Below are 17,278 nucleotides of genomic sequence, written 5' to 3'. Positions count from 1 at the left end.
AATGTTCAATTACAGGTTAAAATTACCTCCAATCCGATACTGAGTGGTGGTAATGCGACGTGCCATTGAATGTAATTTACTGTAAAATATGTCATAAGCTGGATGGGAAGAAATTTTCCAACTGTGAAAGCTGTGGCGAGTGGCAAACGCAATCGCTAAACAGAAAGGTTTAGCCGAACAAGATGGGGATATCGAGTGATAACAAAACAATAAACTCTTTAGATTGAAGATAATTTTGTGATCCTGAAAAGGACCCTTTTAAGCCTGCATGTGAATCCAACGAGCGAACAAATCGTAATGAATGTTTTTTTCTTCTTTCTTTCTTTGTTTTTAAGAGGCTTTAAACTTTGCAGTTCATTCGCCTCTAGCCCAGTGAAGATCCACAATAAAACCAGCCCAGAGGGGACTGGCGAAAGGGAAACCAAAAAAATCACTCATCAGATCTGTCCGCTCGACTCTCGGTTAAAGAAGAAGGTAGGAAGGGATCCTATGCTTCATAAGATATTTAATATATGCTGTAAAGAAAAGTAAATATTTACTGATCCGAGGACCAAAGCAGTAACGAAGCACAAGTGACCCAGCGAAAGGCGCGTTCCAAAAACAAAAAAACAAAAAGGCCCTTCTCAGGAGGATAGGAAGGAAAGGAGTGGAAAGGATTTGGGTGGGATTAGTGGAGTGGAAGGGGGTGGGAGTGGTATGGGAAGGAAAGAGGGGAGGAGTGGGTGTGGGGTGGGGTGAAATGAAATGAAATACAGTTTGAATAGATAATAAAATATAGTGGTTTTGAATTTAATGGTATATAGTATAGCTGAAAAATGGAGAGGTTTATTTAATGAATTTATCCTCCTTGGTGAGTGTGGCTGTAGGAATAGGATGTTGATTAAAGTATAATGTAATGGATAGAAGGTAGATGTGGGTATGAAAGTATATATTATATTATTTGTTATTTATTATTATTGAATGCGTGTATATACATGTATGAATTCCTTCCTTCCGACCCGTACATACATGTGTATACACACATAAACACGCATACATGACTGTGAAGTGGCGAACTTTAATAAGCAATTTCCAAGGTATTTAGTATTTCGATTTAGATATTACCAAAGAAGTCGGTTTCTTTCAGAAACGCAATTAAATTGGTTTCTTGGGTCTCGTCTCTACTGAGGATATCTCGGAGACTCTGACCTATGTTGTGTCGGACTCGAGCATCTTTGGTATGTTGACATTCAAGTAAAAGATGGCTAACGGAAACCGGAGCTTCGTTGCAAGCACATTGGGGTTTTTCGGCTCTGCAGAACAAGTGTGAGTGGGTGAAGTTAGTGTGCCCAATTCGAAGACGGGTAAGGACTTGCCTTTCCCTACTATTGAGACGGTCCTCCCAAGGGAGAGTGGAATTTTTAATTTTATGAAGATGAGTGGGACGGCTGTTTATCCAACCTATGTCCCAACTTTCACGGACTTGCTGTTTTACCCAGCGGACAATGTCAGATGGAGGACAGGGCATGTCTGGGGGTTCTATTTTGCTGCCCTTGCCGGCCAGTATGTCGGCGGCTGTGTTTTTATTTGAAGCAGCCTCTTCTGTTTGCTTAATCCATGGGTGTTTGCTGTTTCCACTTAGAAGATCGTGGAGACAGCTAGCTGAGTCGGAAAATATTGTGGTAGGAAGAAAATCATGGGTACATTCTTGGGTAGCTATTAAAAGGGCGAAAGCTTCCGCACTGAAGATGGAGCATTGCGGTGGAAGAGAAAAGCTACCAGTGTATCTACTCTCAAAGATTCCACATCCAACTCCATCGGCACTGACTGAACCATCTGTGTATACCTGGTGATTAATTTGAAAATTGGATGCAACGAGGTTATTGAAGCAGGCTTTGACTTTTGGAGAAGGGTCTCCCGCCCGAACTGCCTTGAGAAGTTCAAGGTTAATGTTCGGCGGTTTGACGTTCCAATTTCTTCCCGTCGCAGATGAACGTTCACATATATCGGGAAGATCTTTGTTCGTGAGATTTTTGAGCCATGTTTTAGCCCTATGTATTAATGGGACATTGTGGTCGCTTTCGGGGAGTGACAAGTGACGGATGGCTTTATTAGTGATGGCTTTTGTTACCAGGTGGGTGAAGGGAAGTTGCCCACTTTCTGCCATTACAGCAAGAGTAGGACTGGTGGGAAAAGCGCCAATTGCGAGCCGAATTGCTTTATTGTAAATTGGTTGAATGGTGTTTAACACCCTGTCCCCTCCACGGCTGAAGGTGCCTATTCCGTAAAGGATTTGTGGGACCAACCAAACATTTACAACATTTAGCAGCGTCTTTCTATGGCCAGAGGCTAGGTTGCCTGCGATAGCCTTGATGATGTTCAATTTCTTTCTGGTGGCTATTTTGGTCTTTTGGGAATGTGATAGGAAGTTGAGTTTCTTGTCGAAAGTAACCCCTAGTATTTTCAATGTCCTCATTGTAGGGATCGGGATTTTGTTGAGCTGAAGATAGGTTCTCCTTCTGAGAGCTTTTCCGATATGTATGTGTTTGGATTTCTCCGGGGAAAGTTTGAAACCTGTTTTTAGAGCCCAGTTTTGGATGGAGTCTAAGGTTTTTTTCACACAAGGGACTATAATTACTCAAATTTGTGTGGAAGAATGCTTGAAGAAGAGATTGCTTCCACTTGATAGAAAGCACGAGGTTCCTCCTCTATTCTGGCCGGATTGGCATCGGCACATTATGCCAAATCCACTCTACAATGGTTTTCGGAAAACAACATGTTGTTCGTCGTAAAAGACCTCAACCCACCTAACTGTCCCCAGCTGCGGCCAATTGCACGTTACTGAACAATTGTCAAGACCAAGTTCAAGAAGGAAGGTACAGTGTCTAAAAATATGTCAGAGTTCAAGAACAATTGATCTGTAGCGTCCAGAAAGTGCTACTAGACTGCAGAATTTGATGAGTGGAGTTAAATCTAAGGTTCGATCATTTTTTAGAAATCAACAATAAGATTGATTTTTTCATTTTATTGCTATGTAATGTAATTGCTGTTATCTTTTCTCATTTCATTTGGGATTGTGCCAAAAAAAAGTCAATACGACGTCAATGGGGATCGAACCAAGGCCGGCTGGAATGCAAAGCTATTTTACACGACCACGCTATCCACATGGCTAATGATGCTTCAGCAGTTGTTCAGCAAATACGTAATAATATTGCACTTGATTATAAAATGATGCTGGGAAGTGTTTTCTATGAGTAAAGAAGGAGCGCATGAAGGAGAACAATATCTATCTCGGTCTGTGCCGTGTATGTGGCAAAGTATGCGGAAAACTTATTTGTCTTTTGTTTCGCTCGCTCGTATTAATCTTATATTGCTGTACCATGTATATTATACAAATTCTTACCAGTATTTGTGAGTCATGACATTTTCCGTTATGTTATGTCTCATTTAATGTCATAAATCGGGATGACAAAACATAAGCTAAAAATCAATTTAGGATGTACTTTTCGATACACTCATTACGAGATTATAACTACGAGCAGATTGCAAACTTTCCTGATTTTTCAAGATTTTCCAGACTTTTTTGGTACGTTCCCTGTTTCCATTGCTGATTTTTCCTAATTTTTGCTTTATCAGAATAAAAATTATCCGTAATAAAAAAAGGGCAAATCACTGCTACTTTTCCTGGTGGAAATGAGAACTGTGAGTTTTTTTTGTATAGGGAAAGTCAAAGTAAAACCGACACCCTAAAGATTTCCACATTTTTCAAATCATACTATGTTTCTTTGACTTGAAGTCATTACAGAATCTCTCTCCAACTATTCATGAACCATTCTACAGAATCTGTTGACCATTTCTTGAGTAGAACTCGATTTTTGAAGAATACAAAAATTGATGTTTTTAGGTGAAATAAATGGGAGTGCGGGTGAGATCGACACCCCGACACCAAAAGTAAAACCGACACCGAATGTAAACTTGTTACAACAATTTCATAGTACCGAAAGGCCATCTCTCTAAGAGGGAAGATAGTTTCAAATAGATGCACAGTAAGTTACATTTAATGCGACATATAGCTAATTGATTAGACCTGTAATGCGACATGTTTAATTGGACATCTTTACTTTTAATTGGACATTTTTGTGAACACAAATTATGGCCCCACATTGAAAGTCGCCACCAGATGCGAAACTGTACCACTGTGTTCGCATATGTCCAATTACAGGTCAAAAAGCCATCAATGCGAGACTGAGCGGTGCCTCGGCATGTCGTGTTAAATGTAAATTACTGTAATTGGATTGCTTTTGGTTTTGAATAATAAAAAAGCAAACAAATTCATGTATTTCAACTGCAAAAAAACTGTTCACTGATGGCTTATTGAACCCCACAGCTCTGCAAACATTAAATCGTAGAACTGTCGTATATAGAGCATCGTATACTCGATATTTTAGGTGGTATATGATATACTTGCAAAAGTGGAGGCAATACCTAATAGCCTACCAAGATTGTTGACATACGTATATACCATTAATCACAGGCACAAAAAACCAAATGGTGGAAAATATTGAAGTAAAATGTGTAGCACCTGAAATCGCCATTTTTGTTTGTATATGAAGGCGATACACATACATCCAAAACACATATGGGTGACATATGATGCGTAGAACTGGCATATGTATGCGATAGTGGAGGCCATATACGAGTATGGCATATTATATATGTATATAAAGCCGTAGATAACGATATTACGATGTTTGTTACACTGCGATTTGACCCGAGAATACTATCAATGATATGGAAAATCGTGTTTTTGCATTTCATACACTTTAGGATACATATGATGCATACTTTGATAGATATTTTATACTATTGTAATTTGATACTAATTTATATGTGACCTAGCATGTGCAAAAGTAAAGTTTTTTTATGTTTGCTGGAGACGCATCCCAGCAAATATTAATTCGTATAACTTTGCATATTTATAATCGTTTAAAAAGAGGGATCGAGTCACAATCGTATATAATATTGATCAAAGCATACTTCGCGTATATCAAAAATCGTATAAAATGCGAAAAATCTGATTCTTTATTCTATATATAGATTAAATCGTAATTGAATATAATAAATATCGGTTTAATGATAATCGCTATCGTAAAATTAAACTAATCGACAAATGCAGTTCGAGAGTCACATAAACGTATAATTCGAATCAATGTAGTACTTTATTAATGTACATATCCCCCAATTAACGCTAGCGTTCAAAATCGTAAGGGCCCAAATTGTATTTTAGAAAGAACGGAAATTTTAGTATTATTGAGATGTTGTAAGCTTTATTACAATTCAATTTTATTTCTCATCAAATGTTAGGATTTTATGATTCTTAACGCTAGAATTATATTATTTAAAGTTTTTCTTCATTAAAACAACTAAAATATACAAATTCCACAAACTACAACATTTGTTTCATTCGAGTTCATTCAAAAAGCAAAAAATCAAGATCAATGCCTAAAACTTAAATGGACATACTTCGCCTGTCGCGCTTTGTTTTTCTTATTTTCCAAGATTTTTCCGTATTTAATTTCACTTCAGAAGAAAAAAACCCTTCAAATCGTGACAGTCAGGTATAACTATTGAAACCGACAAGGAATTACAATATTTCCAATAAACGTTTCCTGAATTTTCGATACCTTTGCGCTAAGCTGCGTGTAGCAGGAATCCAACGTCACTAAGTCATGAAAGATTTCTGCAAAACGATAAACTTTCTTGGGTGATATTCTGGCTCGACCAAACGCGAAAATCAACAAAGTCAGTTTCACAAAATCGTTTGTTTTTTCCAACATTTAACAGATATTGAATGGGAAATAGCTGCATTTTGCACTGCATCCAAAATGCACTTGAAAAAGAAATCTGATTGACTCCGCTTGACCTAGATTAAGACGAAAAGTTTTCCGCTTGCGTTCAAGTTTTAGAAGAACTAAGTGTTTAATTGTGAAAAAAAAAATTCAATTGTGGATAACAGATAAACTTCATCTAAGCTTATCTAAAATCCAAAAATAATAGACATTAGAATACTAATACTAATATAAGAAGACATCAAAGAAAAAATAAAACATTTTAGTTTGTGACATGTTCGTTTTTCTAATGATGAATGTAATGCTTAAAATGTTTTTTTGCAAATTTGTAATTAGATTCTTTATATACTCTTACAACCTTATTCGTTGACACATTAAATTTTTTATCATTTTTTACTATTTGAGTAACGGACTGATATGATATATGTGAACTTCCTATCTGTCAAATAGCTACTATCACAATCAAAGTTAAACACAACCAAAACCTTCCCACGTTCTATACTCCGTCTCGATGAAAATCAACTGGCAAACATTACTTGCGTTCACACATGGCAAAACACACCACGTTTCGCCGCATGAAAATCCGTATCGCATCGTTAACTATGACTTGCTAGGTCGCAATTCGTATCAAATTAATATCGTATAATATATCAATCAAATAATGCATCATGTGTATCCGAAATCGTATAAAATGCGATTTTCTATATCAGTGAAGGATTAAGTCGTATATCGGTATAACGACCATCGTAGTATCGCGCGATGCAGTACAATATACGCACATTCTATTCATTTTATATAGCATTGCCGGGTAAAAAGAATCGTGTATCGTTATATACGACTGTATATGCGTATAAAATATGGCATATACATATATCGCTTCCATTATTGCGTGTACATCCCATTTATATGCATCACATATCATCCAAATGTGTCTTGGATGTATGTATATCGCCTCCAATTAAGGCTATTTATACGATTTAATGTTTGCTGGGGCGTTTTTCGAATTGACGACATTGAGATTCATTTGCTGAGTTTGAAAAGTGACAATCACAATAATTTGCTTCTCTAAACGAATATCGCCACCAGATGTCTACACTGTACATCTGTCATCACGGATCGCATCGTCGATATTTACTAAAGCTTGAAGTTGACGCTAAAGAAAGATTTTCCAACCCTGGCTACGGGTTTATTTTTGCTGGGAATGGAATCGTTGCGTCCACTTCCCATCATCTGAGTTTGTGGACCCTGTATATCACAATACTTACAAACAAATAAGATCTTCTGATGTCGTCGGTGTCCATGTCGAGAATCTCGTCGATATCGACGTCTATCGCTTCCGTCTGTGGATAAAGGCAAACAGAGAAGGAAACTGTATCAGTAGCAATCCCCAAAACACAGATTGGACCCTTAGCTTACGGGTGGATCGTATAGCTTCTGCAGCTCATCGTACAGCCACATCTCGACGGCCAACCGCTTCCGGATGAGACTCATTTGGTGGGAACCGTACTTTGCGGTGAGGAATTTCTCCCGGCGCTCCTTTACCTCGCCCTTCTCGGTAAAATTGACCCTCAGCCCGGTGCGACCCGGCGATCGTTCACATTCGTTCATGGTCTCAACGCTGCACTGCATCTCGCTGCTATTGTGCCAAAGGGTTCACCTGTTTGGTTTGGTTGAGTGACTCGTTGATTCGTGAGGACTATGGTGGGTCCCCCTTTCCTATCTTGCGCCACTCGCTCTGCTGGGTCTCACAGTTAACAACGAGTCAGTCTATCTGTAAAAACCGGAGAGGGATGACAGTTTAAGTGAATTGAATTAATATTATCTAGAGACGAAACTTTTGTGAAACGAAAATTCCACTAATCACGAGCTAATGTGATTAGGGCTAATTTAGTCAATTTATGGTATAAAGAAATGGACGAAACGAACGACATGTGACTGTGAAATCGATATTCAATCTTGCGAAAGGTATTATGTCCGATGAATGGGTTTACAATGAAAAAAAGATAATGTTTCTCAATCTTCATTAGGAAATTTGCCATGGTTTTTTACCGCTCGCGTGGTCCGTTTCAATGTTTACACGACCCTTTCGCATGTCGTTACTCTGGGCGACTTCGGAATAAATTGTACAGGAAGCAAAAAAAAGACATAACTCGCATGCATTTCACATTCAATTAGTAGCAAAATGTTTTGTTTGCTGCTGCCATCGTTGCCACTGCCCCAACTCTAGAGCCACATTCGCCTTGTTGTTTTTGCCATCATCAGTTGCCCTCCGCTTCTATTGGCCACAATCGTAATAGGATTGCTTTAGTGTGATACTTTAGGAACATACGAAGGGCTTTTTTCCGTCCTCCGCTGCGGAGCGCGGCAATGGAATCACCGTGCCAACGGAATCATTCGTGCGCATAATATGTTGTAAACGCATTATGCACCGGCAAACATAAGCGGACAAACGAGCGAGAATGCACACGCGTGTCGCTTTGATGCCCATGTTTGCGTCAGTGTCAGTGTTAGTAACGCTTAGGTGTGGTTGGAAGGGTGCTTGTCTATTCATTCCGTTATGATTCATGTGTGGAATGAAAAGAGTTGTTAAATAAGACCTCATTTTTCGAAAAAAGCAGTTTGTTTGGCTAATACAGGCCATAATTTTTCCTCCTAACATAACAGTAAATAGACTACCAAGTGTTTCCTTCAATAACCAGTGTCAAAGGAAACGCATACGAATTTCTGGCTTTAATTATCCCCATAACTACAGTGACGGACAAACAAAAAGTCCTTTAAGAACGCAAATTAAGTTGCACAGCAAAATGCTGCCAAGGAAACATGTTCAAGGAAAACATAGATTCGGAAAACATAGTCCTGTATTCTAACAGCTGTCAAAGTTGGATGTGGTCAATGTCAATTGATGTCATCAAATGAATGTTCAAATTCTTCAACATTAACGAAGTTATGAGAAATGTATGATTTAGTATTCAAATTCTAGATGTAACTCCTGAAGTTTAAAGGTTGATTTTCGACAATCTTTTGTACCTAACCAAAACTTAATTTTTTTTTTGAATTTTTCTTAAATTTTTGGATTATTTAATTTTCTTATTTTTGGTTGATTGATTGTTTGAGTTTTCAGTTTCTTGGTTTTGTTGATTTTCAACTCTTCAAGTTTTGAATGGTAACGTTGAATTATTATTTTATTTTTTAACTTTGTTAATTTATTTTTTGTTTGTATTTTAAGGTTTTAATTTTTAAGTTTCTTTTGTTTTTTTTTTAAATTTCGGAATTTAAAAAAAATAAAGTAAAAAAAAATCCAAAAATTAATAAAATGATTTTAGATATCTGGATTATCTGATTTCTTTTTATATTTTTGATTGATTGATTGTTTGAGTTCTGAAATTAAAAATGTATTTTTTAATTATTTTGTTTTTTTTTATATTTTTATTTTTCAAAATTTGAACCCCTTTTTTCTTTTGCTTTTTTTTAATTTGTGATAGAAAAAATGTTTTTTCCATTATTTTAATTTTATTTTTTTTAATTTTCGTTCTTGTTATTTTTTTGAGTTTTAATTTTGTGATTTTGCGTTCTGCACATTAAACATTTCATTTCGTCGACAATGATGATTTTCGACAATCTTCTATCTTTCGACAATCTAGAACTTAAAATACAAAAATTTAGAATAAGAATCTAAAAAAAAATAATAATTTATGAAATAGTAATTTTTTATTTTTTTATTTTATTTTATTTTATTTTGCAACATTAAAATTTTGATGTTTTTTTGATTTTTTTAAAATTTTTTAAATTATTTAAATTTTTTCAATTTTTAATATTTTAATTTTTGTTTTTGTTTTGTTGTTTTGTTGTTGTTATTTTGTGTTTTTTTTAACTTCGGATTTTCGATTTTTTTCGATTTTTAGTTTTTTAAATTTCTTTTTTTTATGCTCATGCTTAATTTATTTTGTTTTTGACGTAGGACTACGTCTAACCGGAAGATATAGGGGGTGAAATGGAAATCTAGGCACTGAACAAGTAGGAAAAAATGCAAGATTTGGAACGCTTATAACTCGAGCATTTCTCAATAGATCGCAAAGGTTTTTGCATCAATTGATAGGAAATATATCTACGCATCTATCATAACGAATAACATTTCATTTTTCTTGAGATAAATAATTGAATAATTGTGAAATATCAAGCATTGTCCAAATACACTATGTGCCCATTTTTGATTGGTCCATTTTGTGCTCCTCAAATCGTACCGACCAAAACGGGCAACCAGAGCAGCAGCGAAATAGAATGAAGCACGATTGGAAAGGAAAAAGAAAAAAATGAGGGAAACATTGGTCGCAGTCTCACACATGCGTAATTCTCTCCGCTGCCGTAACGATCATTCTCATCCGAACCGTACACCACATCGTTTCGCATCACCTCACATCAACAAACCAACATAAGCAGCCATGGTTGGATATGGCAAAGGAGGAAAAGTGAAGGGAAAGGCAAAATCCCGCTCGAACCTTGATCTGGAGTTCCCGCTCGTGTTGATCTGGAGTTCCCCGCAAGGGTAGCTAGGTAGCTAGGTGCACCAGTCCACCTAGCCGGCGTTATATAGCTTCGGCCGCCGAAGTGATCGAGTTAGCTGGCAAAGCTGCTCGCGACGATAAGAAAACATGCATTCGGAACAGAACACATTCGGTTCGGTGGACATCAAGACAGCAGGCAGTTGCAGCGAGTGGCGAGTGGCAAACGCAATCGCAAAACGGCATCAGGTAGCAGAACAAAAAAGTTTGTTCTTTATACAAACTGCTTTGGTGGCAAATCCAGAACAAGGCGGCTTCGAGGGCGTTCGAAATGGTTTTTTTCAAAACCACGAGTACTAAGTTTTCTAAATTGGAACCATTCCATAAAACAAGGCGCTTTTCAGGGCCATTAAACCTTCCAAAAAAGAGTTTAGGAAATAAAGTTCAATGCTTTCTAAAACATTATCCAAAATAATAATAAAACACAAATTGATGTTTTCATAATTTGTTTGCCAGGATCTGATGAGTATGTGAATTTGGCAGTTGTTCTGAGCTTATTGATAGTTGGGGACTTTCCTGATTATTCAATTTTCACCAATTCTTAAATTGTTTCCAGATTTAAAGTACAGTAATCTACAATTAGTTCGACATTTAGCTAATTGGACGGACATGTAATGCGACTTATTTAGTTGGACATTTTTGTAAACATAGAGATCCAAATTATGATCCCACATTGAAAGTCGACACTGTACCACTGTCATCGCAAATGTTCAATTACAGGTTAAAATTACCTCCAATCCGGCACTGAGTGGTGGTAATGCGACGTGCCATTGAATGTAATTTACTGTAAAATATGTCACAAGCTGGATGGGAAGAAATTTTCCAACTGTGAAAGCTGTGGCGAGTGACAAAAAATCGCTAAACAGGAAGGTTTAGCCGAACAAGATGGGGATATCGAGTGATAACAAAACAATAAACTCTTTAGACTTTTTGTGATCCTGAAAAGGACCCTTTTTAGTCTGTATGTGAATCCAACGAGCGAACAAATCGTAATGAATGTATTTTTTTGCCATCGCTCCCTTTTAACGCTCATTCGTTCGTCTCGTTGGACCCGCCCCTTTGGCTGAGTCTGCCGATTTGTCTCTATCCTGTGAGTGTGTACCGCTAGAGTATAAAACACGCGGACCCCAAAAAAATATCTTATTTTCTTTCAAACCGTAAACCCGTGTGGTTGTACGGCATCGGCATCGTGTACTCAACAAAGGAGGAAAAGAGAAGGGAAAGGCAAAATCCCGCTCGAACCGTGGTGGTCTGCAATTTCCCGTAGGTGTATCCGCCAATTGCACCGGAAAAGGTTGCTAGGTCGAGCGCGTTAGTACCTGTGTACCAGTCCACCTAGCCGGCGTTATATAGTTTCGGCCGCCGGAGTGATCGAGTTAGCTGGCTTAGGTGCTCGCGACGATAAGAAAACCTGCATTCGGAACAGAACACATTCGGTTCGGCGGACATCAAGACAACAGGCAGTTGCAGCGAATGGCGAGTGGCAAACGCAATCGCAAAACGGCATCAGGTAGCAGAAGAAAAAAGTTTGTTCTTTATACAAACTGCTTTGGCGGCAAATCCAGAACAAGGCGGCATCGAGGGCGTTCGAAATGGTTTTTTTCAAAACCACGAGTACTAAGTTTTCTAAATTGGAACCATTCCATGAAACAAGGCGCTTTTCAGGGCCATTAAACCTTCCAAAAAAGAGTTTAGGAAATAAAGTTCAATGCTTTCTAAAACATTATCCAAAATAATAATAAAACACAAATTGATGTTTTCATAATTTGTTTGCCAGGATTTGATGAGTATGTGAATTTGGCAGTTGTTCTGAGCTTATTGATAGTTAGGGACTTTCCTGATTATTCAATTTTCACCAATTCTTAAATTGTTTCCAGATTTAAAGTACAGTAATCTACAATTAGTTCGACATTTAGCTAATTGGACGGACATGTAATGCGACTTATTTAGTTGGACATTTTTGTAAACATAGAGATCCAAATTATGACCCCACATTGAAAGTCGACACTGTACCACTGTCATCGCAAATGTTCAATTACAGGTTAAAATTACCTCCAATCCGGCACTGAGTGGTGGTAATGCGACGTGCCATTGAATGTAATTTACTGTAAAATATGTCACAAGCTGGATGGGAAGAAATTTTCCAACTGTGAAAGCTGTGGCGAGTGACAAAAAATCGCTAAACAGGAAGGTTTAGCCGAACAAGATGGGGATATCGAGTGATAACAAAACAATAAACTCTTTAGACTTTTTGTGATCCTGAAAAGGACCCTTTTTAGTCTGTATGTGAATCCAACGAGCGAACAAATCGTAATGAATGTATTTTTTTGCCATCGCTCCCTTTTAACGCTCATTCGTTCGTCTCGTTGGACCCGCCCCTTTGGCTGAGTCTGCCGATTTGTCTCTATCCTGTGAGTGTGTACCGCTAGAGTATAAAACACGCGGACCCCAAAAAAATATCTTATTTTCTTTCAAACCGTAAACCCGTGTGGTTGTACGGCATCGGCATCGTGTACTCAACAAAGGAGGAAAAGAGAAGGGAAAGGCAAAATCCCGCTCGAACCGTGGTGGTCTGCAATTTCCCGTAGGTGTATCCGCCAATTGCACCGGAAAAGGTTGCTAGGTCGAGCGCGTTAGTACCTGTGTACCAGTCCACCTAGCCGGCGTTATATAGTTTCGGCCGCCGGAGTGATCGAGTTAGCTGGCTTAGGTGCTCGCGACGATAAGAAAACCTGCATTCGGAACAGAACACATTCGGTTCGGCGGACATCAAGACAACAGGCAGTTGCAGCGAATGGCGAGTGGCAAACGCAATCGCAAAACGGCATCAGGTAGCAGAAGAAAAAAGTTTGTTCTTTATACAAACTGCTTTGGCGGCAAATCCAGAACAAGGCGGCATCGAGGGCGTTCGAAATGGTTTTTTTCAAAACCACGAGTACTAAGTTTTCTAAATTGGAACCATTCCATGAAACAAGGCGCTTTTCAGGGCCATTAAACCTTCCAAAAAAGAGTTTAGGAAATAAAGTTCAATGCTTTCTAAAACATTATCCAAAATAATAATAAAACACAAATTGATGTTTTCATAATTTGTTTGCCAGGATTTGATGAGTATGTGAATTTGGCAGTTGTTCTGAGCTTATTGATAGTTAGGGACTTTCCTGATTATTCAATTTTCACCAATTCTTAAATTGTTTCCAGATTTAAAGTACAGTAATCTACAATTAGTTCGACATTTAGCTAATTGGACGGACATGTAATGCGACTTATTTAGTTGGACATTTTTGTAAACATAGAGATCCAAATTATGACCCCACATTGAAAGTCGACACTGTACCACTGTCATCGCAAATGTTCAATTACAGGTTAAAATTACCTCCAATCCGGCACTGAGTGGTGGTAATGCGACGTGCCATTGAATGTAATTTACTGTAAAATATGTCACAAGCTGGATGGGAAGAAATTTTCCAACTGTGAAAGCTGTGGCGAGTGACAAAAAATCGCTAAACAGGAAGGTTTAGCCGAACAAGATGGGGATATCGAGTGATAACAAAACAATAAACTCTTTAGACTTTTTGTGATCCTGAAAAGGACCCTTTTTAGTCTGTATGTGAATCCAACGAGCGAACAAATCGTAATGAATGTATTTTTTTGCCATCGCTCCCTTTTAACGCTCATTCGTTCGTCTCGTTGGACCCGCCCCTTTGGCTGAGTCTGCCGATTTGTCTCTATCCTGTGAGTGTGTACCGCTAGAGTATAAAACACGCGGACCCCAAAAAAATATCTTATTTTCTTTCAAACCGTAAACCCGTGTGGTTGTACGGCATCGGCATCGTGTACTCAACAAAGGAGGAAAAGAGAAGGGAAAGGCAAAATCCCGCTCGAACCGTGGTGGTCTGCAATTTCCCGTAGGTGTATCCGCCAATTGCACCGGAAAAGGTTGCTAGGTCGAGCGCGTTAGTACCTGTGTACCAGTCCACCTAGCCGGCGTTATATAGTTTCGGCCGCCGGAGTGATCGAGTTAGCTGGCTTAGGTGCTCGCGACGATAAGAAAACCTGCATTCGGAACAGAACACATTCGGTTCGGCGGACATCAAGACAACAGGCAGTTGCAGCGAATGGCGAGTGGCAAACGCAATCGCAAAACGGCATCAGGTAGCAGAAGAAAAAAGTTTGTTCTTTATACAAACTGCTTTGGCGGCAAATCCAGAACAAGGCGGCATCGAGGGCGTTCGAAATGGTTTTTTTCAAAACCACGAGTACTAAGTTTTCTAAATTGGAACCATTCCATGAAACAAGGCGCTTTTCAGGGCCATTAAACCTTCCAAAAAAGAGTTTAGGAAATAAAGTTCAATGCTTTCTAAAACATTATCCAAAATAATAATAAAACACAAATTGATGTTTTCATAATTTGTTTGCCAGGATTTGATGAGTATGTGAATTTGGCAGTTGTTCTGAGCTTATTGATAGTTAGGGACTTTCCTGATTATTCAATTTTCACCAATTCTTAAATTGTTTCCAGATTTAAAGTACAGTAATCTACAATTAGTTCGACATTTAGCTAATTGGACGGACATGTAATGCGACTTATTTAGTTGGACATTTTTGTAAACATAGAGATCCAAATTATGACCCCACATTGAAAGTCGACACTGTACCACTGTCATCGCAAATGTTCAATTACAGGTTAAAATTACCTCCAATCCGGCACTGAGTGGTGGTAATGCGACGTGCCATTGAATGTAATTTACTGTAAAATATGTCACAAGCTGGATGGGAAGAAATTTTCCAACTGTGAAAGCTGTGGCGAGTGACAAAAAATCGCTAAACAGGAAGGTTTAGCCGAACAAGATGGGGATATCGAGTGATAACAAAACAATAAACTCTTTAGACTTTTTGTGATCCTGAAAAGGACCCTTTTTAGTCTGTATGTGAATCCAACGAGCGAACAAATCGTAATGAATGTATTTTTTTGCCATCGCTCCCTTTTAACGCTCATTCGTTCGTCTCGTTGGACCCGCCCCTTTGGCTGAGTCTGCCGATTTGTCTCTATCCTGTGAGTGTGTACTGCTAGAGTATAAAAGCTGTCCCCTTTGTATAGTCCTACGTCACTCCGGTTATGTCCCCGACATTACCCACCCGTCTTTTTTTATTTTTTTTTCGATTTTTCAATTTTGTAGTTTTTCAATTTTATGATCTTTGATTGTTAAATTTTATAATTTCATATTTCTTTTTATTTTTGATTGAAAAAAAAAATCTTTTGTTTCGGATAATTAGAAAAAACTACGAAATTAAAATACAAAAATATCTCTTTTCTTTAATATCTTTCGTTTTAATTTTTTCATTATCTTGAAACATCATATTTTTAATTTTTTAATTTTTTTTGAAATTTTCCCATTTTGTTATATATTATATTTTTTGTTCTTTTTTTTAGTATTTATTTTGTCTTTTTCTTAATTTTTGGATTTTTAATTTTTTTGATTTCTTATTTTTTTATGCTCCTTCTTAATTTATTTTTGTTTCTTTATTTTTTGATCTCTTGAAATAAAAAAATTGTTTTGAATATTTAAAGAAAATACAAAAATACAAAAATAAAAAAAAAACAAAAATACAAAAATACAAAGACGGAAGAAGGAAGAAAGAAGAAGGAAGAAGGAAGAAGGAAGAAGGAAGAAGGAAGAAGGAAGAAGGAAGAAGGAAGAAGGAAGAAGGAAGAAGGAAGAAGGAAGAAGGAAGAAGGAAGAAGGAAGAAGGAAGAAGGAAGAAGGAAGAAGGAAGAAGGAAGAAGGAAGAAGGAAGAAGGAAGAAGGAAGAAGGAAGAAGGAAGAAGGAAGAAGGAAGAAGGAAGAAGGAAGAAGGAAGAAGGAAGAAGGAAGAAGGAAGAAGGAAGAAGGAAGAAGGAAGAAGGAAGAAGGAAGAAGGAAGAAGGAAGAAGGAAGAAGGAAGAAGGAAGAAGGAAGAAGGAAGAAGGAAGAAGGAAGAAGGAAGAAGGAAGAAGGAAGAAGGAAGAAGGAAGAAGGAAGAAGGAAGAAGGAAGAAGGAAGAAGGAAGAGGAAGAGGAAGAGGAAGAGGAAGAGGAAGAGGAAGAGGAAGAGGAAGAGGAAGAGGAAGAGGAAGAGGAAGAGGAAGAGGAAGAGGAAGAGGAAGAGGAAGAGGAAGAGGAAGAGGAAGAGGAAGAGGAAGAGGAAGAGGAAGAGGAAGAGGAAGAGGAAGAGGAAGAGGAAGAGGAAGAGGAAGAGGAAGAGGAAGAGGAAGAGGAAGAGGAAGAGGAAGAGGAAGAGGAAGAGGAAGAGGAAGAGGAAGAGGAAGAGGAAGAGGAAGAGGAAGAGGAAGAGGAAGAGGAAGAGGAAGAGGAAGAGGAAGAGGAAGAGGAAGAGGAAGAGGAAGAGGAAGAGGAAGAGGAAGAGGAAGAGAAAGAGGAAGAGGAAGAGGAAGAGGAAGAGGAAGAGGAAGAGGAAGAGGAAGAGGAAGAGGAAGAGGAAGATTAATTAACAGAAATAAACGCTTTGTATGAATTTCGCGGGGGTCATTTATTATTGTACGCGATCCGAAAAGTAATTGTCGATTTGTTTTCATTTCAAATAAAACACAATTATTTGTATATTCAATGTATAAAGATGGGATGTACTTCTTTTCAAAACTTAAACTCTCAAGTTTGGAATATTTTACGAACAAATTTTGATCTTTCTTCAGTACGAGCCTTCAACCACTGCCATTTTTATCTTGGTGTGTAAGATGTGGACAGAAGTATCAAGAAGCAATAAAAAACGATTTATTTCTGTTTTTCTAATGATTTTGCAAACAAATACAATTTCTGGCCAACTAATTCAAAAGCAAACTCAGTTAACCTTATGAAGCCAGCTTTCATTTGATTTAAGGAATCGTAACTGTAGG

At 37.9% G+C, this 17,278-nt stretch overlaps 1 protein-coding gene across 3 annotated transcripts in view; it reads right to left on the bottom strand.

The window, feature by feature from the left end:
- The window catches only part of LOC129775943 (protein phosphatase 1 regulatory subunit 14B), a 260,278-nt gene that overhangs the window by 13,206 nt on the left and 229,794 nt on the right, over positions 1–17,278 (bottom strand). For all 3 annotated transcript variants that reach the window (XM_055781232.1, XM_055781231.1, XM_055781233.1), the window contains exons 3-4: positions 7,245–7,599; positions 7,094–7,168 (exon numbers count right to left, since the gene is read on the bottom strand). In XM_055781232.1, coding sequence (XP_055637207.1) covers positions 7,094–7,168; positions 7,245–7,457 — 288 coding nt within the window. In that variant the 5' untranslated portion in view covers positions 7,458–7,599. The remainder of the gene's footprint in view (positions 1–7,093; positions 7,169–7,244; positions 7,600–17,278) is intronic.

Source organism: Toxorhynchites rutilus, chromosome 3 (genome assembly GCF_029784135.1).
Source record: "Toxorhynchites rutilus septentrionalis strain SRP chromosome 3, ASM2978413v1, whole genome shotgun sequence".
NCBI classification, from domain to species: Eukaryota; Metazoa; Arthropoda; class Insecta; order Diptera; family Culicidae; genus Toxorhynchites; species Toxorhynchites rutilus.
This window is presented reverse-complemented; position numbering and strand designations above follow the sequence as displayed.